This window comes from Tursiops truncatus, chromosome 10 (assembly GCF_011762595.2).
Source record: "Tursiops truncatus isolate mTurTru1 chromosome 10, mTurTru1.mat.Y, whole genome shotgun sequence".
In the NCBI taxonomy this organism is placed as follows: Eukaryota; Metazoa; Chordata; class Mammalia; order Artiodactyla; family Delphinidae; genus Tursiops; species Tursiops truncatus.
In genome coordinates this window covers 62,267,694-62,290,850 of record NC_047043.1, presented here as the reverse complement: position 1 = coordinate 62,290,850, position 23,157 = coordinate 62,267,694, and the positions used below count along the sequence as shown (strand labels likewise).

Sequence of the window (23,157 nt, the reverse complement as noted above, 5' to 3'; positions counted from 1 at the left end):
ATGAGGACAAAGCCAGGGCGGGGCTCTGGAGGTGGGGGCCCAGGTGTTGAGCCACCAGAGAGAGGATGCCCCATGCAAAGCCCCTGACACCCCGCAGCCTCCTACAGCCCCCATGCAAGGCGAGGCAGGGAGCACGTCATGAGGGCATGAGGGGATAGGGAACTCCCAGTGACCCGCTTAGGGCAGGTGCGAGGATCCAAGCAAAGAAGTGGCCCCACGTGGGGGACCTCCTTCTCTGTGAGTGACCACAGCCAAATCTGGCCTCTTGTTTCCCCTTCTGTGCAATGGGGGTGGGGTGGTTGAGTATCGAAGGTTCCTTCCCGGTTGGCATAGCCAAACCCCAGCTCCCAAGACTAATACAAGGCAGGGAACAGATCACAACTGTGCCATTTCCTAGGACTGGGATTTGGAAGGTAGGTGAGACAGCATGGGGGACCCAGCCCCATCACTAGGCTATACCAGGACTGGCATAGTTCCCCCTGCATAGTGCAGAAAGGCTCAAAGAGGGAGCCCCGGGGGGTGGGTGCCCAGGGATGCGGGTGCCTGAGCTGGTCAGCCCCAGGGTGGTACCTTCTGGACATCGGGCTCGGTCAGTAACCAGGTAGCCAGGTCACTGTCCCCCTCAGGGGGCGCCCGGGCCTGCAAGTACAGCTGTCGGGGGTGGGGGGGAGGCACAAGGTAGAGGAGGCAGAGGAGAGAGAAGATGAGGGAAGGGTGGGATTAGAGCAGGACCTGGGGCAGTTGCCAGGGCTCCGCCCCATAGGGAAGGATGCGCCCTGAGCCCCAGGCCGAGCACCCCACCAGGCACTAGGGAAGGGTAGGGGAGCTGAGCCACCCATACCCTGCCCAGAGGGACAGAGCCGGGGGCAGATAAGTGGGCAGGGATAGGCACTGCATCCGAAACAGCTGAGCCTTCCTCCTGCCCCTACGTTTGGGGTTGGGGAAAAGGGAAACAAGGGGCCAGGGCAGCTCCCGTCCTTCTACAACACCCTCTTCATGTGGGGTCCAGAGCCATCCTGAGCCCCAGGCCCTCCCACTGAAGTGCAAGCCATCCCACCAGCCCAAGTTTGCTCATCAGCAGCTCGGCATCCACACGTGGTGCCCCCAGCCCCAGCCTGGGCCCTGCCCACCTTGCTGTTCTGGATGAGGCGAATAAGGTGTTCAAAGCAATTGTTGCTGAGGAAGGTGGCCTGCAGCACTGGCCGGTCCTCACATGCCAGCATCATGGGGATGGCATCTGTGGAGAGGTCAAGGGTCAGTCCTGCCCAAGCCTGTCTCAGCAGCGCCTCTGGTCAGCCTTAAACCTTCTTCTCATACTGCCCAGGCCAGCCTTTCCATCATAACTTGGGCCTTCCCCTGCTAGTGCCACCTCCCCAAGAGCCCAAGAGGCTATACCCACCGAGCATGCTGACCCGTAGGGTGATGAGGGCCTCTTCGGGGTCCAGGCTTGGCCCGGCTGGCCAGTCGGCATTAAGGACACGGAAGTAGCCCTCAAGCAGGGCTCGGAGCTCTGGCCCCCGGGGGGGTGTGCGGCTGGCGTGCAGGACATGTACCGCACCCACCAGTGCCTCCAGTGCCAGCGGCACTAGGCGGGGGTCCTGGGCTGGCCCGTGGCCCCAGCCCCGCACCACATCCAGCAGGCCCTGAACAGTGCCAGCGCTCACAGCCTTCTGCCCGTTCTCCTGCAGGTGTGGGCAGAGACGGGCAATGGGCAAAGGGCTCACCCAGCAGAGAGACTCTGAGACAGCCACCCTTGGGCCCCCAGGCTCCTCCAGGCCTACCTTCCCTCCTGCAAGGACAGCACCAAAGAGATGGATGAGACGCAGCAGGAGCACAGGCGGCAAGTGATCTGCATCCTGCAGGCTCTCTGATGGGGGTGGGGAGCAAGACAATGTCACAAAGCTTGCAGGGCTGTGGGTCCAGGGGACCACACAAGAGGTGGGTGCCCTGGGGTGGGAGTGGGGGGCTGGGTCAAGGAACAGGGCTGGGAGGCCCAATCTGAGGGAGAAGACCGGGTTCTGTGCTGAGAGTCTAAAATGTCATGATTCTATGCTAGGAGGTCTGAGGACACAGCCCTTCGTTGGGGAGCTTGTAGGGGGCATGGCCCTGCCCTGAGAGCCTAGCCAGCTCCCTGGAACCTTAAGCCCCAAAATGAGGACCCCAGGGTGAGCACCCCCCATGCACTTCCCCATGGCAACCCAGGGTTTAGTTTCTTAGATACAAGTCTCCTGGTCCCTCTGCCCTGTGATGGCTGGAGCGTCCCATGACCGGCTCTGGGGACCCTGCCGTACCTACCATACAGATGCTCAACACACCATCCCCCTACACCCCCACTGGGGACTTCTAGGGGCTTTCACAGCGTCATATCTGGGAGGCCCACCTGGCCCTGCTCCAGTAAAGCTGGACAGGATGCCAGGACACGAACTGAAACCCAGAGAGCAGAAAGGACCAGCCCTGGGTCACATGAGTGTGTGTGCGTTGAAGGGGGGAATGCAGAGCTGCCTTGATACCAGTGGGATGGGGTGGGGGTCCTCCCAGGGGACAGGGCTTTCAAGGTGAGGCCTTGATAATGCAGTTGGCCTGGAAAGGATAAGGAAACAGTATGGGCAAAGACCAAAGGTGGGATAGTTGGATTCTAGGAATGAGAGGACAGGACCGTGGCTGGAGAGCGGAGAGCAGAGAGCCAGCAGGGCTGGAAAGGAAGGCTGTGGAGACGATTGGATTCTGAGGGTGTCAGGTCCCCACTGAGGAATTTACAGTAGGGCAAACAAAATCCAGTGTGTTTTAAGAAGAGTACTCAGGCTGTGGGAGAACAGAGGCAGGGACTTCCCAGGGGCATCTCCCCTCTTGGAGCTGTTGCCCCCGTTCCAAACCCAGGCCCGCAGCTCCCTGGTGCATCCCAGAAACACTGAGGTATTTCCTAGGCCACCACCTTCCCAAACCTGGCCTGCCCCTGTCCAGACAGCATCCTGCCAGGAGCCCATCTGAAATCCTGGCCAGTGTCTTCCAATGAGAGGAGAGGGGACACTCAGGAGCAGAAGGTACCCAGGGAGAATAGGTGGCCAGAGATGTTCTGGGGGGTCAGCTTCCCCGGGAGTATGGGAGCAGGAAGGGGAGACACCTAATGTAGACACTGTCCTGTGGAAGAGAGGAGACTGGGTGGAGCTACAGGGACAAAGAGATTGGACCAGGGAGTTTTAAGATGGTCCAGATCAGAGTGGGGTACAAGCAATGGGGGGTCCCAAGAGACAGAAGAGAAGGGGGAAGGGAAATCGACTCCCCCGCAAAAAGAAATTACTCATTTTGTGCAGACATGCCCTTCCTCTCCTCTCTGCCCCTGAACTCCTACTTGCCTTTGGAAGCCCACTCAAATTCCCATGGTTCTTCCAGCCCTGAGTACAGCCACAAGTGGGTCCTATCCTGCATATGCAATGGGGAACCAAAGGAGGGGGCTCATGTTTGGGGGCGGGGCCAGGCGGGCCGGGGGTGGGGCCTGACCTCGGAAGAAGGTGCTGAATCCACAGGGCAAAGCCGCCGGAGGGAACTTGTACTTGCTCTTCTCCTTGGAGCTGATGACTTCCCTGGCAGGTGGGGACAGGGTGGGCAGGGGCCGAGGTGAGGCCAGCACTTCACTCCTCCTGCGTCATCCTCCCCCTCAGCAGCCTGCACACCGGCCCCTCCCACCTCTGCACCTTGGCCAGTGCGGCCACCCCCATCCTGTCCCGGGCCTCCTCTAGGTCCTCCGCCTGCGGGCTGCCTCTCACCCACTGTGCTGGCGCCGCCAGGTCTGGTAGGGGTCGAAGAGGCCCTCACAGAGGAGCAGGGCATGCAGGGCTACGTTTTCCAGCTGGGACCCATGGCCCTTCTCCAGTGGTGGGGGTCCTTTCAGCTGTAGACATGCAGAGAGGGTGAAAGGGGGTTAGCTGGGCCGTGGCTACCACCTGCCAACCCCCAGGGTAGAGGCCACCTCACCTTGGCCACCAAGCAGGTCAGCAACGCCAGCACCCGGGGCACCAGCACCTGGCCCCCGCCTGCCTCTACATTCTCCGGGTTCCTGGGAAGTGAATGACGGGAGAGGTCCCGGTGACAAGCCAGCCCCCACCCCGGCCCATAATTGCACATTCTCTCACCGTGGAGAAGACAACAGGGACCCACCTGCAGAGGATGACGAAGAGCTTGAGCAGCAGCAGGGCTTGCTCCAGGTCCCCCTCGTCCAGCCGCTCGGCCAGCACGTGCAGCGCATCCCGAGGGAGCAGCGGCACCTCTGCACCTGCCTCCTCCGGCCTGCAGGGAGCGGGGTCACTAGGCGCCGAGCATCCCTCAGTCTCCCGCCCTCCATGTAGCTCCAGCCTCACCTGCGTGGCTCCAGAGAGGAGAGTGAGATGCTCTTCTCGAAGGTACCCACAAAGGCCTTCAGCCACTGCTGCAGATAGCCCAGGTCCTTCTGCAGGCAGAGGAGTTCAGGGGAACAGTGGTGGGGGCAGAAGGGGCACAGTGGACAGGGGAGGGACAAGGGGATGTGGACAGAGGTGGAAAGTGAATGGGGGTACACAGGGATTGGAGGCAGAGCAGTGGGGGTGGAGAAAGGTAGGGATGGGTTGGGGAGGAGGACAGGAAGCGGAAGGTCAGCATCAGAGGACTGCCTTACATATTGACCACTCTCTCAGGGCCCCCATCTGCTTTTCTCAGCCTCCCAGTCTCCTCTCCCACTTCCTGAACCCTTGGGGACCCAGGCAAGCCTGACACAGGCAGGGGAGGGACTTAAGTGTATACCTTCCTAGGGCACGGCTGTGGCCCACAGGGGTGCTATGGGTAAAGGTCTCCCACTCACCAGCCTCCCTGAACCCAAAGCTATGAGCTGGGCTCTCGCCTGCCACCTTCTCCCAACTCAGCAGCCACCACCTCCAGAAAACCTTCCTTGACTGTATATCCCAGGCTGCATGTGCACTATCGACCAGGCAGACCCACGCACACACACACACACACCCCCCCACCTGTACAGGCAAAATGCCCTGCCTCACCTTGGGAACCTCCGCCCACACCCTGGCTGGTTACCTGGACCCCAGGCCCCAGAGCTGGTTCCATGGGTAAGAGGGACAGCGGGCTGAGCCCGAGTTTGGGCGCCACCAGCCAGGGAAACTTTGGTGTGAACGGGAAACGTCCCCTCCCACCCTGGCCCCTGGGGCAGGAAGCGCAAAGTCACGGTGGGGGAAGGGGGCCGCTTCCTCCCGGCAGACCGCAGGGATGTGGGAGGGCCTGGGGCACCCAGGGCCCAGCAAGAGAAGCTGTGAAGGACCCAGCCTAGCACCGGGGGTGGGGCCTGCAGCACAGATGGGCAGGGGTCACATTGCCCTGGGTGGGGCTTGTGGACAGAAACTAGTTCTACAGGCGTGAGGTCCAGGAGAACTCCAGGACAGGAGTCAGGCCAAGCCTATCCAGGGACAGGTTGTGGTCCGCGCTACCACAGTGCCCTTCATTCAAGGCACCCACAGCTCCCTGACCCGGGGCTAAGGCCTCAGGCCCAGGCAATGATGCTGAAGGACTCATCCATACCGCTGCCCCACCCTCCTCCTGCATCCAGGCTCCCCATCTGGCCCTGCTGGTCTCTTTGCTCCAGGGACACTGGTAAGCCCTGGACTAGCCCTAATCTGTTCTAACCTCTAAGCCCCTCCCAAGGCATGGAGTGGGTGGTGGCCTGGATCTGAGCTCCTCCTTCCACACCAGCCCCATCTGGAGGACCCACGCTAACCAGCATGGCCCAGAGAGCAGCTTTCTTTCCCAGGGGTAGGGGGGAAGGGCAGGGACTATACTGAACATGTAGGGGCAAGGGACACACCACAGACGACACCCTGAGACTGCTCCCCAGGTGCCACGGGCCTCAAATCAAGGACCTCCACAACTACTTTTGCATGGACGGCTAATTTTTTTTGCCGCTTGTGGGCCCCAGACCACAGGGCCAGGGCTGAATGGGCTCCAGGGAAGGGGCCTGACCCCAGCAGACTGGGCCAGGCCCCCAAAAAACCTAGACAGAGCAGCCCTCCACCCTGTGGTTGGACACCTTCCTTGTACATTTTATCACAGAGCCAAGGCCCAGGCAATTCAGAGAGGGGCTGGGGCCACCAAGGTGCAGGCCCACACCGCTGTGACTTTTTGCCTGTCAGTTACCTTTGGCGACCTCTCCACCCTCTGCCGCTGGCAGCCTCCCTGCTCACCTACCTCTGTCTATACCTCTCCTCTCCACAAACCAGCAAGGACATCAACATGCCCAACCCTGAAAACACCAGAGCAGGCCAGGGCTCTTAGACCATTTCTTCTGAACCCTTCCCACTGCAAATGGGAAAACGGGGGGCCCCAGAGGGGATGCCTCGTCCACTAGCACAGTTGCAGCTCAACCTCTGTTCTAGGCCAGGATCACTCATGGTGGCTAGAGCCAGTCAGCCCAAGCTGACCACATGACCCACGACCCTGCCTCAATGACCCCACACATCCCTCCCTACCTTCAAAATTGTCCCAACACCATCCTCCCTTCTTCTAGCCCCAAACCACCCCCAGTCAAGCCACTGTCTCTCCCACCCAAAACCTGCGTCCTTCTTGCCCACTACAGCTCTGCTGAGCACCTGTAAGCCCACATTTGACCATGTCCTCCCTCCCTGACCCAAAGATAAAAGGCTTAATTGGTAAGCCAGGCATTCTGGGCCCCTAGTCCAACCAGGGACTCCTTCTCCAGCCTCTCTGCCCTCCCACATCTGTGATTCACATTCTCCTGTGCAGGCCTCTGATCTCCCCATGCCCCACTGCCATCTGTGACTTGGGCTTTTGGTACTTAAGCAGGAAACTCCCACCCTCCTCATGGCCATCACCTGGATCGGCCCTCCCAGACCTGATGGGCCCCTCAAACTCTGCACACCCCTGCTTTCTGTCCCTAGAACCACACCCTCAGCGTGTCCAGTCCCGCAAACTTCCAGCAGGTCCAGGCTGGGCTGGGTTCAGGTCTGAGGCAATCAAGGCAGCAGCCTTTGTGGGTTCTGGAGGGGCAGGAGGGGTCTCTAGAGCACAGTAGTAGACAGGGGTAGGGGTAACTGCCGGTCTTGACTCTGGGGGTCTCACCTCTTCTCCCGGGGAATCCTCAGCCTGGCTCTGACCTGGGCCCCATGGCTTGAGGCTGCAGTGCTGGGGGGTGAGGGAGTCCCTGCAGGCACCGGGGCTGGGAGGCAGGGCAGAGCAGGGGCCTTGAGCATGGAGGCACTGCTGCATGCCGAAGGCTCCAGAGCCGGCAGGAGGTGGCTGTGCTGCTCAGGAGCCCCACACTCCTCTCAAAGCTCTGCCTCGCTGGCTCCTCCTTCCCTTTCCAGCTCAGAACAGGAACATCGGTGGGCCAGCCCAGTCCCCACCCCAACCTGACTGGGACGGGGTCCCAACCCTGCCCCTCCCATGAAGGCAGGTCAGGAGCAGTCACACTCCTCCCAGGGCCTTGCAGCAGGGGAGAAAGCTGTGGGTATGGGGGTCTCAGAGTCACCCCTGTAGGGACCCCAGTCTATGCCCAACCAGCCCTGAGGACACTCAGTGCTGGAGGAGGGGAGCTCCCACGGGTTGGTTAGGTCCTGGGTGAGCGTGGAACTGCCACTTCCTCAGAACTTTGAGGTAACCCGGCAGGGCTGAGGGCAGGCGGCTGAGGCATGGATGGGTGGGTAGGGCTGTCTTTCAGAGGGACAGGGACCACTGAGCTCCTGACACTGCTGCCTGAGACCTGCGTGCCTTACCCCGAGCCTGACATCAGGCCTGGCTTGCCCTGTGTCTCAGGGACCAGATCTTGCCCCAAATCCCCCATCCCCAAAGTTCCTTAAACAGTACCCAGCGCCCCCAGGACCCATCAGTTACCACTACTGTCTGAGCAGCCAGTCAGCCACCCTACCACAGGCCCAGGGCACGTCCACAGCCTCCCCCCGACATCCGAAGCCCGCCACGGGTGGTGCCCACCTCATCTCCAGCCTCACATGCCATACTCACTGGCTGCCCCACTGGATATTACTCACTGTCCCCACTGCCACAAGTCTGCATGCGCTTTGCTCTCAGTGTTTCCTCGGCTTAAATGTATCCCCATCAGAGCCAGCACCTTCCCCAAGATGCAGCCCTGTCTGGTACTTCAGAGGCCGGGGGTGCCAAATTGAATGTGGTTGAGGGCATGGGTTCTGGAGTCCAGACCTGATTCTTACACTCGGTAGCTTACTAAATATTAATCTCTCAAAAGGGAACCCTCCTACACTGCTGGTGGGAATGTAAATTGGTACGCCCACGATGGAGAACAGTATGGAGGTTCCTTAAAAAACTAAAAATAGAGCTACCATGTGGTCCAGCAATCCCATTCCTGGACATATATCCGGGGAAAACCATACTTTGAAAAGATACATGCACCCCAATGTTCATGTATCATGAACAGCACTATTTACAATAGCCAAGACATGGAAGCAACCTAAATGTCCATCAACAGATGAATGCATAAAGATGTGCTACATATACACATTAGAATGTTACTCAGCCATAAAAAGAATGAAATAATGCCATTTGCAGCAACATGGATGGACCTAGAGATGATCATACTAAGTCAGAAAACAACAAATATCATGTTATCACTTATATGTGGAATCTAAAAATTGATACAAATGAACTTAATTACAAAACAGAAACCCCATCACAGATTTAGAAAAAAAACTTATGGTTACCAAAGGGGAAAGGTGGGGGGGGGGAGGGATAAATTAGGACATTGGGATTAACATATACATGCTACTATACATAAAACAGATAATCAGGGCTTCCCTGGTGGTGCAGTGGTTGAGAGTCCACCTGCTGATGCAGGGGACACAGGTTCGTGCCCCGGTCTGGGAGGATCTCACATGCCGCGGAGTGGCTGGGCCCGTGAGCCATGGCTGCTGAGACTGTGTCCGGAGCCTGTGCTCCGCAACGGGAGAGGCCAAAACAGTGAGAGGCCCGCGTACCGCAAAAAAAACAAAACAAAAAAAACAAACAGATAATCAACAAGGACCTACTGTATAGCACAGGGAATTCTACTCAATACTCTGTAATAATCTATATGAGAAAAGAATCTGAAAAAGAATAGATATATGTATAACTAAGTCACTGCTGTACAACCGAAACTAACACAAATTGTAAATCAACTATATTCTGATATAAAATAAAAATGAAAAAAACAAAACAAACGATTAATCTCTCTGCTTCAGCTGCCTCTTTAAAACCATCTCTTTGCTTAACAGGTAAAGGCTCTCCAACCACACCCACCAGCATGTGGTAAGGTGAATGGGGGCTCCACTCCCAAATTCACGGGCTCTGCCTTCCCAAGCCCTTGGCATTCCAGGGCAACACTCATCTTCTCCCCACCCACCTCCATGAGTGACAGATGAGTGGCAGACCTTGGTTCACTGGCAGAGCCAAGGTCCCATGGGCCACTCCCCAGCTGGCTGTCCCAGGCAGGTGGAATGGGAGGATCTTCATGGACCCCAGGTTAGCGCTAGAAGGAGGGTAGGGAGAGAAGACTGAAGCTCCATAGTGGTGACTCTTCCCAGTCAGAGCTGCCTAGGTGGTAGGGAGCACCCCATCTCCTGGAACAGGCAAGCAGAAATGGGATAGGGTGGGGTGGGGCCTGACCAGGATGACCTCCTTCACGTGTGGGGGTCTCCCCACTCAGCATGAGGGGGATGGCAACGTCAAGCTGAAGGTGGCCTTTGGCTACACCAGGACGACTGGAGGTCAGACTTGGAGGGCCTCGGGCCAAGGAACGAAGCAGGAAGATGGGGACTTTGCCAGGGGCAAGGACAACTGAGGCTAGTGGTCCAAGGGCCTAGGTGGCTGGGCCAGTCTCTCCCCCTTACCTGGGGATGGGGTCTTGAAAGGCATGGACCTTCTGGTCTCCATAACACCCTTCAGGGTTTAAGCTTCCCCTTGTCCTATCACTTTGGAAAACAGGCATTTCCTTTCAGGGTCCCCATGGTAACTGACCTGTTTCCACAGTGACCCCACACTTCCACATCAGCTCCCCAGTTGCCATAAAAGCTCCAGGGATTACCAGCCCCTCCCCCAACCCTGGACTCTGTGCTACTCTCCCCATCACCTCAGTCCCTCCGTCTTCAGTTGCCTCCGTAATAAAGGCAGGTAGGAGGAAACTCTGGTTGCCCCTTTAAGGTACGGAAGAGGGTTGCGGGGGGGGGGGGGTCAAGCACCAAGGAGGTCCTTTTTCCCATTTCAAGATGGTAAACTGAGGCAAAGGAAGAAATATGACCCAGCTAAGGTCTCGGAGGGAGCAGAGGGCCTGACTAGGTTTCCATGAGGCAGTAGAGCTCATCAGTCAGGGGTGAGGGACCAGGGAGGGGCGGGCAGAGCGAGGTCAGCTCGGGCTCTGACCTGACCTTCCTAGAACCCTGAGTCCTCAATAGCATAAGCAGAGAGTTCAGCCTAGGCTCCCCACCTGAACCCTGACTGTTTGCCCTGTCCTGACTTTTGGGACCCTAAGTACCCCTCAGCTTTCATGCTCCCCAACGCTCCCTTTCACTGGAGGGCTACTGAGCAGCACTACTGCTCCAGCCTGAAAGAGGGCCACTCAGCTGCATATTTTGCATATCCTCAACAGCCACCCAACTGCTAGCCTACTGGGTGCGGCCCCAGTCCCCTTATCCTCTCCCCCACTTCCTAAGCCCTCACTGGGGAAGCCCTGCCGGGTTGAGTCCTCTGGATGTGCCCCCACCCACCCGACGAACTTGCCGCTCACAGTTCCCACTGCCGTGTGCTTGCCCCTCCTGCTCCTGTGCGCTCAGCCCTCCAGGCCCAAACTCAGGCCTCTGGTAAGACATCCCTGATCAGTCACCCAGACATTCAGCTAATACCCAAGGAGCACCGGCTAAGTGTGAGGCGTGGGGAAACCGCAGAGTAGCAAGCACAATGAGGGTTCAAGTGGGGACACGCCTGGGCTGAGGTCCAGCTTGGGCTGCGGGAACAGGCGGGGAAGGCCTCCTCAGACAGGAGGGAGAAGGCTCCAGGCAGAGGACACAGCCTGTGCCGTCCCAGGGTGCAGGCCCACCTGAGTCTTCCCGCCCACAGGACTACACCTTTCCTGGGTAAGGGAACACAGGATGGAGACTGGGCCAGAGCTCTGCCAGGCTCTGCCCCAAACCTGTCCAATGACCTTGGTACAACCCTGCCTTGGTTTCCCCACTAAGGCTCTGAGGGGCTCAGACTGAGTGATGTCCAGGGGGCACTCTGACCCTCCTTCCTCCTTCAGTAGCCACCCACAGCCCCCTCACCCACTCGTGGCCCCAAGAGGTAGGGGGTGAGCAGGCATGAACCTGGGGTCTGTGAGGGGAAAGGAAGGGCAGAAACAGGGGTGCTCCCAGGGCGGGCCTAGACCTACAACTGGGGAAACAGGTTTGCCAGCTGATGTCAGCTCTCACTGTTGAAGGGAGGGGCGAAAGTATTGGGGGAGCCTACTGGCTGGGTAGCTGGCCATTTCAGGGGTCTCTCAATACCCTCTCTCAGTTCGACCCCTTACCTTATCTTCCCCTCTCCCCCAAGTACACACACAATAGGTCCCTGGCAGGGCTCAAAGTAGCACAGCCACCACTCCCTAGGAGCTCAGTACAGAGGGTGGAGACCACGTTCCGGGAGCAGAAGCAGGACCAAGCCGGCAGGAAGGCAGTGCTGGGAGGCTGGCTGAAGCTTCCTCTCCCCAGGAAACCTGGCCCCTCCCGGCTCCTGGGTTCACACTCATATCCTGGATTTGTTTGCCTGGCCCCAGGCCGTACCCTGCCTGCCCAGGCTTCTAAGGCTACAACCAGCTAGCCTGTGCCCCACACCCGCCCTGTGAGATGAGGAGCTGGAGCAGGAGAAGGGACTCAGCACAGATGAATGCTAAACACCTGTGAGGGACTGACCATTTGCAGAGGTCAGCTAGAAGGGGCAGCAGGAGGTAACCACGTCGGAGGTACAATCCTGGGAAACTGCCGAGACACCCTTCCCCAGCAGCATGCCACCCAGCCTGAAGACCCACCATTCACAACCCTCAGTCTCGTCCCCTCGCTCAAGCCCCCCCCCGTCGCCTGATCACAGCTGAAGAAACTGAAGACCAAGAACCTGCCCACGACCACGGAGGCAATCGGAAGCTTGATTAACATCCCTCAGACTCATCACCTTGTTCAAGCCCCCCTTTGCCTGGTCACAGCTGAAGAAACTGAAGACCAAGAACCTGCCCACAACCACGGAGGCAATCAGAAGCTTGATTAACATCCCTCAGACTCATCACCTCGTTCAAGCCCCCCTTTGCCTGGTCACAGCTGAAGAAACTGAAGACCAAGAACCTGCCCACGACCACGGAGGCAATCAGAAGCATGAGGGCCAGGGGCAGGTTTCCTCCCAAATCTTTTGCTCCTTCACAAGGCCCAACCTTTGGCGATGGAGACAGAGAAGCTGGGGTGAGGGGATCCAATGGGGCGGGGAAGCAGGAAACTTCTCTGGCCTGGACCAGCCATACTGGCTATCCCTCTGCACAGTCCAGGCCACCGGAGGCCAGGACTGTGCCAAATTTACAGATATGGAAGCAGAGGCTCAGGGGTGTAAAGAGCGTGCCCTCGGTCACACCAAAGACAGACTCTACTCCATGCGCTGCCTCTTGCCGGGTGCCTGGACTTCTCACCACCTAAGCGGGCTCAAGAAGCTACGGCCCTTATGGCCTGGACTCCTGATCTCTGGGGCCCAAGTCCTGGCCTGCAGTCCTGGGAGACAGTCAGCTAGCCTCTTCAGAGGGCCAGCTGATTCGAGCATGAACTTCCCCCTAGTGACGAGATCAGGGGCACACAATAGTGCATTGTGCCCAAAGCACACCTGAGCCAGGAGTATGATGCCAGGCAGGTGCAGGGAGGAAGGCTGGTGCTGGGTGAATGGGAGAGGGAGCCTTACCCTGGCTTCTCTCCTTGCTGTGAACACAGAAGGAAAGTGGGGGCCTATGTGTGCGAGACACAGTTTGGGGTACACCTGGGTCAGAGTTGCTCCCTTCACCTTCTGAGGCCACTTGAGGTAGTCTCTGAGGAAGGACGGGGAGCTCAGGAGAAAATGGCCTCCCTCCATCCCTTTCAAACATCCCTCCCACCTCACCCGCATTCCCCATTTTCACCCCCAGCATCCAAGGCGAATCTTTGCTTTGGGCTGGACCCCCTCTCCCCCGTAATCCACACCCTGCCCCCCCCCCGGGGTTGGGGTGGGGCCACCTGGGGTCAAGGAGGAGCTCACCACCGGCAGTTCACCGCAGGGTATCTGAGGAGTTGACTCAAGTCAGACCGAAGTAGGGACGCCCCCCTTGCATGCCTGGAGACCCCCAGCCCACTCAGACCCATCAGGCGACCACCCAACTGGGCTGCGCCCACAGGAGTGGCACGCCCAAATTCAAAGTAAGCCTCCCGCCCCTTTCGACCCGGCCAGCCTTTTTTTTCCCCCCAGGCCTCAGTTTCCCCATCTGTAAAAGGGGTAAGTGCCCTGTCTTGGTCCAGGCCCCTCTCCTCAGGGACAACCGAGGCTGCACTGTCCCCACCCAAGAGGCTCTTGTAAGGTGCGCGCCCGCGAGGGCCGACCCCCAGGTATAAGTGCCAGAGGCACCAGCCGGCCGGGGTCGCACACGTGCGTGCGGAGCCCGAGCACGCCCGGCGCGTGCGTATACACGGCCCAGGTGGCGCCGGGCGCAGGTGCAGCAGACGCCGGGCGCGCGGAGCTGTGGGCACGGCGGGCGCGGGCTCACCTGCGCGTAGTAGAGTAGCCACAACTCGTAGAGCCGCTCCGAGGCGGCCATGGCCCGACCAGGCTCCAACCCTGCTGCACGCCACCTGCCGCCGCCGCCGCCTCCTCCGCGCCGCCCGCCGGTTGCCCTCGGCCAGGCCCATGGGCGGAGGGCGTCACTCCAGGGCGGAGCGGCGCGGTACTACTGAGGGAAGTAGTACTGGCCGCCGTCGCGCTCCTCCTCCTCCCGGTCGGCCACCGCCCGGCTTCCTGCGCTTCTGCAGCCGCCACCGCCGCCCCGCCTATCCCGGGACCGTGCAAAGGGCGGGGAGCCCGACAGGAGGAGGAGCCTGAGGTCAGGGCGGCCCGGGCGGGCGCCCAGCAGCGCGCCCAGCAGCCCCGCCCCCCCCGCAATCCGCGCCCTCCGGAAAGGCCAATCTGAGCCCCCCGGACTAGGGTCTGGGTCAGGGATTCCAGGTTTGCCCTACGTCTAGATCTAACCGGGACGCAGCCCGCCTGGCTGGAAAGGCCACCATTCGTGGAAGGGACAGGCTCGCGGGATTGGGGGAAGGGGCTGCGGGCCGCGTGCAGCTGGGCAGGGTCCTTCAATAACTAACGAGGACAACAACCGTGACAACCACTTGTAGAGTTTACCACGTGCCAGGCGTTGGTATAAGCGCTTATGGGGAGACCGAAGTGTCACTTTTTTAATCCTGTTGTTAGTGGAGCAGGATTGTGTGGCAGGAGTGCGGGGGGGGGGGGGGCGGGAGGGGGGATCAGAAAACAGCAAGACAAGCCTGAAATAACTCCGGGGGAGCAGTTCCTTCCATCTGTTGGGCAGATCCCTGGAAGATTTAGGTACTCCTCACCTCGCCTGGATCCCCTCCTCCAGGAAGCCTTCCTAGATACTCCAAATGGAGGCACCCTTCACTCCGGGGCTCAGCACTTGATTCACATTTTTTTTTCTTTAACTTCAAGAGGTTAAAGGCTAAAGGGTACCTCATGCTTCTGTTTAACAGGCAGAGAAACTGGGGCCCAGATGGGCCAAATGAGGACCACCTGGGCAGCATGGACAGGGACAGAGGCCTGACTTTCCAGAACCACTGCCACCATCACCCCTGGGCCTCTTCCCCCACCTCCCCCTACTCTCCTGGGAGGTGAGGAGGGCCCATGGTGTTGGGCAGGGGTGAGGCCCTTTGTTGGGGCTGGGGGGAAAGTTTGTGGGACCCAGAGAGTTACCATCAATTGGAGGAACTGACCAGCCTGGAGCCCCCTAGACCTTGGGTGGCCAAGAAGAGACAGACTCTGTCCCCATACCCATCCTGTTCTGTCCTCCTGGCTTCTTGGGCATCTCCTCCACTCTGGCCTTTTCTTCTGCCCCATCCATCCTACTTCTGACATTTCCTGAACACTTACTACATGTGTATTGGGTACTACCTGCGTACTAGGCCCTGGCAGGGCACCCCACCTGATGCAGGGGAGAGGGCACCAAAAGGCCCAAGTTACAGAGGTCAAGAGGGTCGTTTGTGGGGGCCAGTTGGACAGGGGTCTGTGGCACTGGGGATCTCTGAAGGGAACTGGGAAGCAAGGAGTGGGTGTCCACCTGCTGTCAGCCTGGGAAGGGAGGCCACAAGCAGGGAACAGCTTTGCTGAGAGACAAGTCACTCTCCCTAGGTGGGAGGAGGTGTGGCTCTGGGGACCTGGATAGGCTGTCAGAAGATACTGACTTCAGTCAAAGTGGTCTCTCAGTTGTCAGGGCATGGTAATTGACTTGGGAAAGGATACCCTGGAAGCTCCTGCTGGGAGGCAGTGCACCTATCGGCCGAGGCGAAACCAACTCTCAGCTTAGTTCTCAGGAACTAAGCTCAGGGTGGTCCCTTAGGGCCCACTGGGCCCAAGTTGGGGTTTGCTCTTCTCCAGGTTAGGTAGTCTGACCCTGGGTACTTTGCCACCCCGGGGGCGGGGGCCGTGCGGGGGGTTGGAGGTGGGAGGGGATCATCCATGAACCCAGAGGAAAATGGCCATTCAGCCAAGCCCTGCTCTGCTTAGGTTTTGTCTGAGCTGAGAGTGGACAGAGAAGGGCCCAGAGGCCCATGAACAAGTGCATCCAGGAAGCCACAGATAGCGTAAGAGGAAAGCAGAGGCAGACCTCTTAGGCTGGGATCAGAGTAGAGAGTCAGGGAAGGCTTCGTGAAGGCATTCGAGCCTTTAAGAATCAGGAGAAGTGGACAAAGATGGGTCGGCGCATTCCAAGTGGCCAGCCAGCATGGTTGGCGCTTAGGTAAAACCAGAGCGATTGACGCGCTCTATCCTCCTTCACTCAGGTCTGGTTCCTCTTGCCGCTTTTTCCCTGATCGGCATTGGACGAATCGAGCCTTAGCGCCTTCTTTGTCGACCCCCGAAGAGTTAGACGTTCTGTGGGGGAGGAAGAGGGAGGGTCCTCCTGTAGCAACTCAGCATTGGTTGGCTTTCAGGACTTCCTGCTCTCCCATTCTCGTCCCTGGATTGGCCGTGAGGGGTTCGTCTAACACCTTGGGCCTGCGCGCTGCGGGACAAGAGAAGAGTGGGGGCGGGGGGATGTCTGTGGGCAAGATGGCGGCTACTGCGGCCGGTGTGGGCCGGTTGGAGGAAGAGGCGTTGCGGCGAAAGGAACGGCTGAAGGCCCTACGGGAGAAAACCGGGCGCAAGGTGAGGAATGCAGAGTGAGGCCCGTGGCTGAGGTACCCAGCGTTTGGTTCCGGCATCAGGGCGAGAGGGCAGGGGACAACAGGGAAAAGGCAACTGCTGGGGACGCGCATGCGCGCTGCTGGAGCATGCGTACGGCGTCGGCGACCGCCCAAGTCTGGGTCTGCGAGAGCGGTACTATGCTTGGCGCTAGTGCTGTCGCGCGTGCGTTGGTATGGTAGGGCTGTGGTCGACGCGCCGCAGGCCCTTTGGCTCCTGGCCGGTGTTTCCCGTGTGGATTTCCAGGGCCAGTTTTAGTTTCATATGCTCGTTGGTTTGGGCGTGATTTGTTCGTGTCTGAGCACGCTGAATCTTCCGTTTTCCCATGACCAGCCGGCCTCCCATCCCTGGTGAAATACCGCGAGTATGGCCGACTCTCCGCTGTGTGCCAGAGCGCCTTGGGCAGGGCAGTACGAGACTGCCCTGGGAGCCTGGCTGGATCGTTGAGTACAAAAAACCAGAAGGAAAGATCCGTGTCTGGGTTAGGGTAGACCTAAGGGAAAGAGGCGGGCGCTTAGTTCTTTTCCAGGCTCTTCTTTGGGGATTTAGTCCTATTAGTTGCCAAACTTGGAAGCATTTTTCCTTGGTCTTGTTTGACAACAAAATGGTCTGATTCCATTTCTACTTCGTTGTTCTTTCCGAAGTAATCGAGGGGAAGGAGAACTCTGAAGTTCACTACTTTTGTGCGAATCCTGGTCCTGTCACTTGGGGTTGTAGGATTTGGGACTAATTGCTTCATCTCATGAGCTCCGGTTTCTTCATGTCTCCAGTGGAGGATAACAACCCCAAAACATTCATTCTCACTGGGTTATTTTGAGATCTAACAGGATAATCTGTTAGATTATCTGTATGCAAGAGCCCTAGAGAGTATATAGAGTACAGAGGATGGACGTTGTTCGTTCTGCTGTTTTGGGGTGGGCAAAAACTTTGTCCTCAGCTGTACAAAATACAAAGGATATTAAATATCTAGACCTGTAATGGATGGGGGGAAACAGGGACTCCATTTTCCAACTAAAAAAAATCAGGCAGGTTGGTTTGGCCCGTTTCCTTTCTGCATGGCCGTCTGGTGTCCTGTGAGAAAGTGTAAGGGGAAGTAATAGAAAGTGAAAGCCAGCGGGATTGGCTTCTGTTTTTGTTGGCAATTTGTCGGCTCTGTCAGTCATCCCTGCAGACTGCTTGGCCTAGGGATACTCAAGACCTCAGCCTTTCAAACAGCAGCTAGTCAACCCGAGCTGTTTCCTTGGATTTAGGGTCCAGATTATGGAATTGGGTTTGAGAGCAGAATACAAAGGACAGAATGGCATCCTCAGGCCCCCTTACAATGGGAAGGATGCCCCAGGCTATCAGGAAAACTGGCCTTTTAAGAGGGATTCTCTCAATGCGCTGAAAATATGGACCTATTTTTTTCCTTTACTTTTTAAAAAATTGTAGTAGAATATACATAACATAAAATGTACCATTTTAAGTGTACAAATCAGTGACGTTAAGGATAGTCACAGTGTTATATAATTAAGCCACTATTTCCAGAACTTTTCATCATCCCAAATGGAAACTCTGTACCCATTAAACAATAACTCCCCTTCCCCTTCTCTCCCCAGTTCCTGGCAACCACCATTCTTTCTGTCTCATTGAATTTGACTACTCTAAGTATCTCATATAAGAGAATCATATACTACTTGCCTCTCTGTGACTGGCTTATTCATTCAGCGTAATGTTGTCAGGGTTCAGCCATGTTGCAGCATATGTCGGAATTTCATTCCTTTTTAAGGCTGAATAATATTCCATTGTTTGTATATAACACATTTTGTTTATCCATTTATCTGTTAGTGGGCATTTGGGTTGCTTCTAGCTTTTGGCTGTTGTAAGTAGTGGGTGTACAAATATCTGTTTGAGCCCCTGTTTTCAGTTCTTTTGTGTATATATCCAGAAGTGGAATTTTGGGATCATACAGTAATTCTATGTTTAACTTTTTGAGGAACCGCCATGTTTTCCATAGCTGCCACATCATTTTACATTCCCACCAGCAGTGCACAAGGGTTTCAGTTTCTCCACACCCTTGCCAACACTTTTCTTTTTATGTTTTGTTGGTTATACACATCCTAATTGTGGTTGTAGTTTTGATTTGCATTTCCTTGATGAGTAGTGATATTGAGCATCTTCTCATGTGCCTATGGCCATTTGTTTATCTTCTTTGGAGAAATGTCTATTCGATCCTTTGCCCATTTTTAAATTGGGTTTTGGTGGTGGTTGTTGAATTGTAGGAGTTCTTAACGTATTCTGGATATTAACCCCTTATCAGATGGGTGATTTGCAAATATTTTCTCCCATTCCCAAGGTTGTCTTTTTACTTTCCTGATAATGTCCTTTGATGCACAAAGTTTTAAATTTTAATGAAGTTCAGTTTATCTTTTTCTGTTGTTGATCCTGCTTTTGGTATCATACCTAATAAACCATCATCAAATCCAAGATCATGAAGCTTTTCTCCTGCGTTTTCTTCTAAGAGTTTTATAGTTTTAGCTCCTACATTTAGGTCTTTGATCCGTTCTAAGTTAATATTTGTATATGGTATAACATAAGGATCCAGTATATTCTTTTGCATGTGAATATCCAGCTTTCCCGGTACCATTTGTTGAAAAGACTGTCCTTTCTCTATTGAATGTTCTTTGTATCCCTGTTGAAAATCATTTAACCATATATGCAAGGGTTTGTTTCTAGACGCTCTATTCTGTCCCATTGGTCTGTACGTCTGTCCTTATGCCAGTATCACTTTGTTTTGATTACTGTAGCTTTGTAGTAAGTTTTGAAATCAGGAAGAATGAGTCCTCCAACTTAGTTCTCTTTCAAGATTGTTTTGGCTGTTTGGGATTCCTTGAGATTCCATATGAATTTGAGGATAGATTTTTCTATTTGTGCAAAGAACACCATTGAGATTTTGATAGGGATTGCACTGAATCTGTAGATCATTTTGGGTAGTATTGTCATCCTAACAATATTAAGTCTTCCAATTCATGAGCATGGGATGTCTTTATGTTTATTTAAGTCTTTAATTTCTCTCAACAAAACTCTTTAATTTACATTGTACAAGTCTTTAGCCTCCTTGGTAAATGTAATCCAAAGTATTTCGTTCTTTTAGTGTTGTTTTAAATAGGATTGTTTTCTTAATTTCCTTTTCGGATTGTTCATTGCCAGCATATAGAAATGCTGCTGATTTTTGTTCATTGATTTTGTATCCTGGAACTTTGCTGAATTTATTATTTATTCTAACACGGTTTTTTTGTTTTTGTTTTGTTTTTTGGTGGACTTTAGGGTTTTCTGCATATAAGATCATGTCATCATTGAAGAGAGATAATTTTACTTCTCTTTCAATTTGGATGCCTTTTATTTATTTTCTTGCCTAATTGCTCCGGCTGGAACTTTCAGTACCATATTGAATAGAAGTGTTGAAAGCAGGCATCTTGGTTTGTTCCTGAGCTGAGGGAAAGAGTATTCAGTCTTTCACCATTGAGTGTGATGTTCACTATGGGTTTTTCATATATGGTCTTTATCATGTTGAGGAAGTTTCCTTCTGTTTCTAGTGTTGAGTGTTTTTATCAAGAAGGGGAATTGGATTTCATCAAATGCTTTTTCTTAATCAATTGAGATGATCGTGTGGTTTTTTTCCCTACATTTTATTATTGTATTATGTTGATTAATTTTGTAAGTTGAGCCATCCTTGCATTTCATGAGTAAATTCCACTTAGTCATGGTGTATAAACCTTTTAATATGCTGCTAAATTCAGTTTGCTAGTATTTTGTTAAAGATTTTTGCAACAGTATTCATAAGGGTTATTGATCTGTAGTTTGTCTGGCTTTGCTATCAGGGTAGTGCTGATCTTATAGAATGATTTAGGAAGTATTTCCTTCTCTTCATTTTTTTCGAAGAGTTTTAGAAGGTTTGGTGTTAACTCTTTAAGTGTTTGGTGGAATTCACCAGTAAAGCCATCTGGCCCTGGGCTTTTCTTTGCTGGGAGGTTTTTGGTTACTTATTCAGTCTTCTTTCTAATTATAGGTCTATTCAAATTTTTTATTTCTTCATGAGTCAGTTTAGTTACATTGTGTGTTTCTAGGAATTTTTCCATTTCATCTAGGTTATCCAGTTTGTTGGCATACTGATTACTACTTTAATTGGTTTAATCTTCACAGTTCTGACTTCAGAAAGCTCATGGTTGTGAACTCATTTCTGAAAAATGTACATTTGGAAATCACATGACTTTCCTCTTGGAATTGAGAGCTCACTGGCCTTTGGAGTTTCCTTGCATTCATTTTAAGAAACAAGAGTTACTGTGAAGCCACAATTTTGATTCCGTTGGAAGCTTTTTCCTTTCTTGGCATGCGTATCTAGGAGCTCCTGATTTTTCCACTCGTATAGTCCTTTTCCTGCTTAGAAAGCGAAGTTAGAATTTTTAGTTGACTCTTCGATTTCCATGCAGTGGTGTCAATAGTGCATTAGCAGTAGGTGATGAAATATTGTTTGGTTTGTTTCAAAATGGATTATTAGAACTATTAATCCATTCCTTCAACAGAGGTGTACTGAGCACCTACTGTGCACCAGTGATTCAGGCACTGGAGGTACCACAGTGAACAAAGCACACAGAAGTCTGTGCCCCAAGCAGCTTCCATTTAGTTGGGGGCACAGATGGTCGTGCAAAATATATCTAGTGTTAGACGGAGATGGTGTTATGAAGAAAAGGAAAGAAGGAAAGAGAGATGGGGAGTACATGGTGCTCCTGTTTTACTCTGTAGCTCTAGCAGTTTAATTTCTTTATTAAAGGCAGCAGTGTTTTCAGGCTTAACATGGCTAATGATACCGCCTGCCTGGCTTATCTTATCTGGTCTTGATGACAGCCTTGAGAAGAAGGAAGAAGGAGGGCTAATTTATAGGTGGCAGCACTAAGGCCAATAAATGGGAGGCGGTTTTATTTGTCACATAAGGAGGAGGTATCCCAGGTGAGTGCTGCGGTTAGGGACCCTGAGAACAGGTGGTGGCTCTCTTTATGCACTGACTTGGGCTGGTTTCTCAGAGGCAGGGTGGGGGCAGGTTGAGAAGCTTTCCTACATAATTTCTGGCTCCTTGAGGTTTTATGAATTACATCCCCAAAAAACAATAGTGGAAAAAGAGTATAGGCCCAGGACTTTCCTAGCAGTCCAGTGGTTAAGAATCCGTGCTTCCACTGCAGGGGGCACAGGTTTGATGCCTGGCTGGGGAACTAAGATTCTGTATGACGCATGGTGTGGCCAAAAATAAATAAGTAAATTTTAAAATAAAGTAAAAAAAAAAAAAAGAGTATAGGCCCCAAGTCCAAGCTGCCCGTATGTACATGCCTTAATCCCTACTGACTAAGATCCCAATTAGTCCTGATTCTGGCCCTTCTTCCCACTGACAAGGATGGGTGTAACCTTATTTGCCACAGTTCTTTTTTTTTGGTATTTTTTTTATTATGGTAAAATCTATATGACATAAAATTTGCCATTTAACCATTTTTCATTGGCATTAAGTATATTCACAATGTTGTGCAACCGTCGCCACTATTTCTAAAACGTTTCATCACTCTAAACAGAAACTCTGCACTCATTAAGCAATAACTCCCTATTCCTCTCTTACCCCGGCGCCTTGTAGCCTCTAACCTACTTTCTGTCTCTCTGAATTTGCCTGATATAAATACCTCATATAAATGGAATCTTGCAGTATTTGTTCTTTTGTGTTTGGCTTATTTCACTTAGCAAAAGTTTTCAAGGTTCATCCATTCTAGTATGTAACAGAGTTTCATTCCTTTTTAAGGCTGAATAATATTCCATTATATGTACATACCACATTTTGTTTATCCAGTCATCTGTTGATGGACACCTTTTGGCAGTTGTGACTAATGCTGTCATTGGTGTATTGGTGTACGTTTTGGTGTATAAGTATTTGTTTGAGTCCCTGTTTTCAGTTCTTTTGGGTATATACCTAAGGAGTGGAATTGCTTATAATTCTGTGTTTAACTTTTTGAGAAACTGCCAAACTGTTTGCCAGAGCAGCTGTACCATTTTCCACTACTACCTGCGATGTATGAGGGTTCCAATTTCTCTACATACTTGCCAACACTTGTGATTTTCCTTTAAGAAAAATAATTATAGCTCTCGTGGTAGGTGTGAACTGGTATCTCACTGTCGTGTTTTTTTTTTTTTAATTTTATTTATTTATTTTTTGTCTGCTTTGGGTCTTCGTTGCTGTGTGTGGGCTTTCTCTAGTTGCGGTGAGTGGGGGCTACTCTTCGTTGTGGTGCACGGGCTTCTCATTGTGGTGGCTTTTCTTGTTGTGGAGCACGGGCTCTAGGCATGAAGGCTTCAGTAGTTGTGGCACGCGGGCTCAGTAGTTGTGGTGCATGGGCTTAGTTGCTCCGTAGCATGTGGGATCTTCCCGGACCAGGGATCGAACCCATGTCCCCTACATTGGCAGGCAGATTCTTAACCACTGCGCCACCAGGGAAGTCCACTATTGTGGTTTTGATTAGCATTTCCCTAATGATTATTGCTGTTGAGTATCTTTTTATGTTCTTATTTGCCATTTGTATATGTTCTCTGGAGAAATATCTACTCATGTCCTCTGCCCATTTTTTAATTGGGTGGCTTGTCTTTCTGTTGTTG

The 23,157-nt window shown here is 53.6% G+C and overlaps 2 protein-coding genes and 1 long non-coding RNA gene across 11 annotated transcripts in view; 1 reads left to right on the top strand and 2 right to left on the bottom strand.

The window, feature by feature from the left end:
• The window catches only part of NBEAL2 (neurobeachin like 2), a 30,714-nt gene extending 16,684 nt beyond the window's left edge, over positions 1-14,030 (bottom strand). The window contains exons 1-11 of one of the 4 annotated variants that reach the window (XM_033864797.2): positions 13,790-14,030; positions 13,288-13,311; positions 4,356-4,444; positions 4,156-4,284; positions 3,973-4,054; positions 3,765-3,889; positions 3,499-3,581; positions 1,782-1,867; positions 1,400-1,682; positions 1,131-1,237; positions 571-651 (exon numbers count right to left, since the gene is read on the bottom strand). In XM_033864797.2, the coding sequence (XP_033720688.1) occupies positions 571-651; positions 1,131-1,237; positions 1,400-1,682; positions 1,782-1,867; positions 3,499-3,581; positions 3,765-3,889; positions 3,973-4,054; positions 4,156-4,284; positions 4,356-4,444; positions 13,288-13,311; positions 13,790-13,840 (1,140 nt within the window). In that variant the 5' untranslated portion in view covers positions 13,841-14,030. The remainder of the gene's footprint in view (positions 1-570; positions 652-1,130; positions 1,238-1,399; positions 1,683-1,781; positions 1,868-3,498; positions 3,582-3,764; positions 3,890-3,972; positions 4,055-4,155; positions 4,285-4,355; positions 4,445-13,287; positions 13,312-13,789) is intronic. The other 3 variants (XM_073787858.1, XM_033864799.2, XM_033864802.2) reach the window with 3 other exon arrangements.
• On the bottom strand, positions 7,205-11,548 carry LOC141275728 (uncharacterized). Its single transcript, XR_012323997.1, has 2 exons — positions 9,426-11,548; positions 7,205-8,946 (listed from the first exon to the last, which is right to left on the bottom strand). It is a non-coding gene; the product is annotated as an uncharacterized lncRNA (long non-coding RNA).
• A 2,233-nt stretch (positions 14,031-16,263) lies between the features above and the next one.
• CCDC12 (coiled-coil domain containing 12) overlaps positions 16,264-23,157 on the top strand; it is a 74,644-nt gene continuing 67,750 nt past the window's right edge. For 5 of the 6 annotated variants that reach the window (XR_012323992.1, XR_012323991.1, XR_012323989.1 and 2 more), the window contains exon 1: positions 16,264-16,455. Coding sequence is in view for 1 of the 6 variants with exons in the window: in XM_033864793.2 (XP_033720684.1) it covers positions 16,345-16,455 (111 nt within the window). In the remaining 5 variants the exon portion in view is untranslated. The remainder of the gene's footprint in view (positions 16,456-23,157) is intronic. The other variant, XM_033864793.2, reaches the window with a different exon arrangement.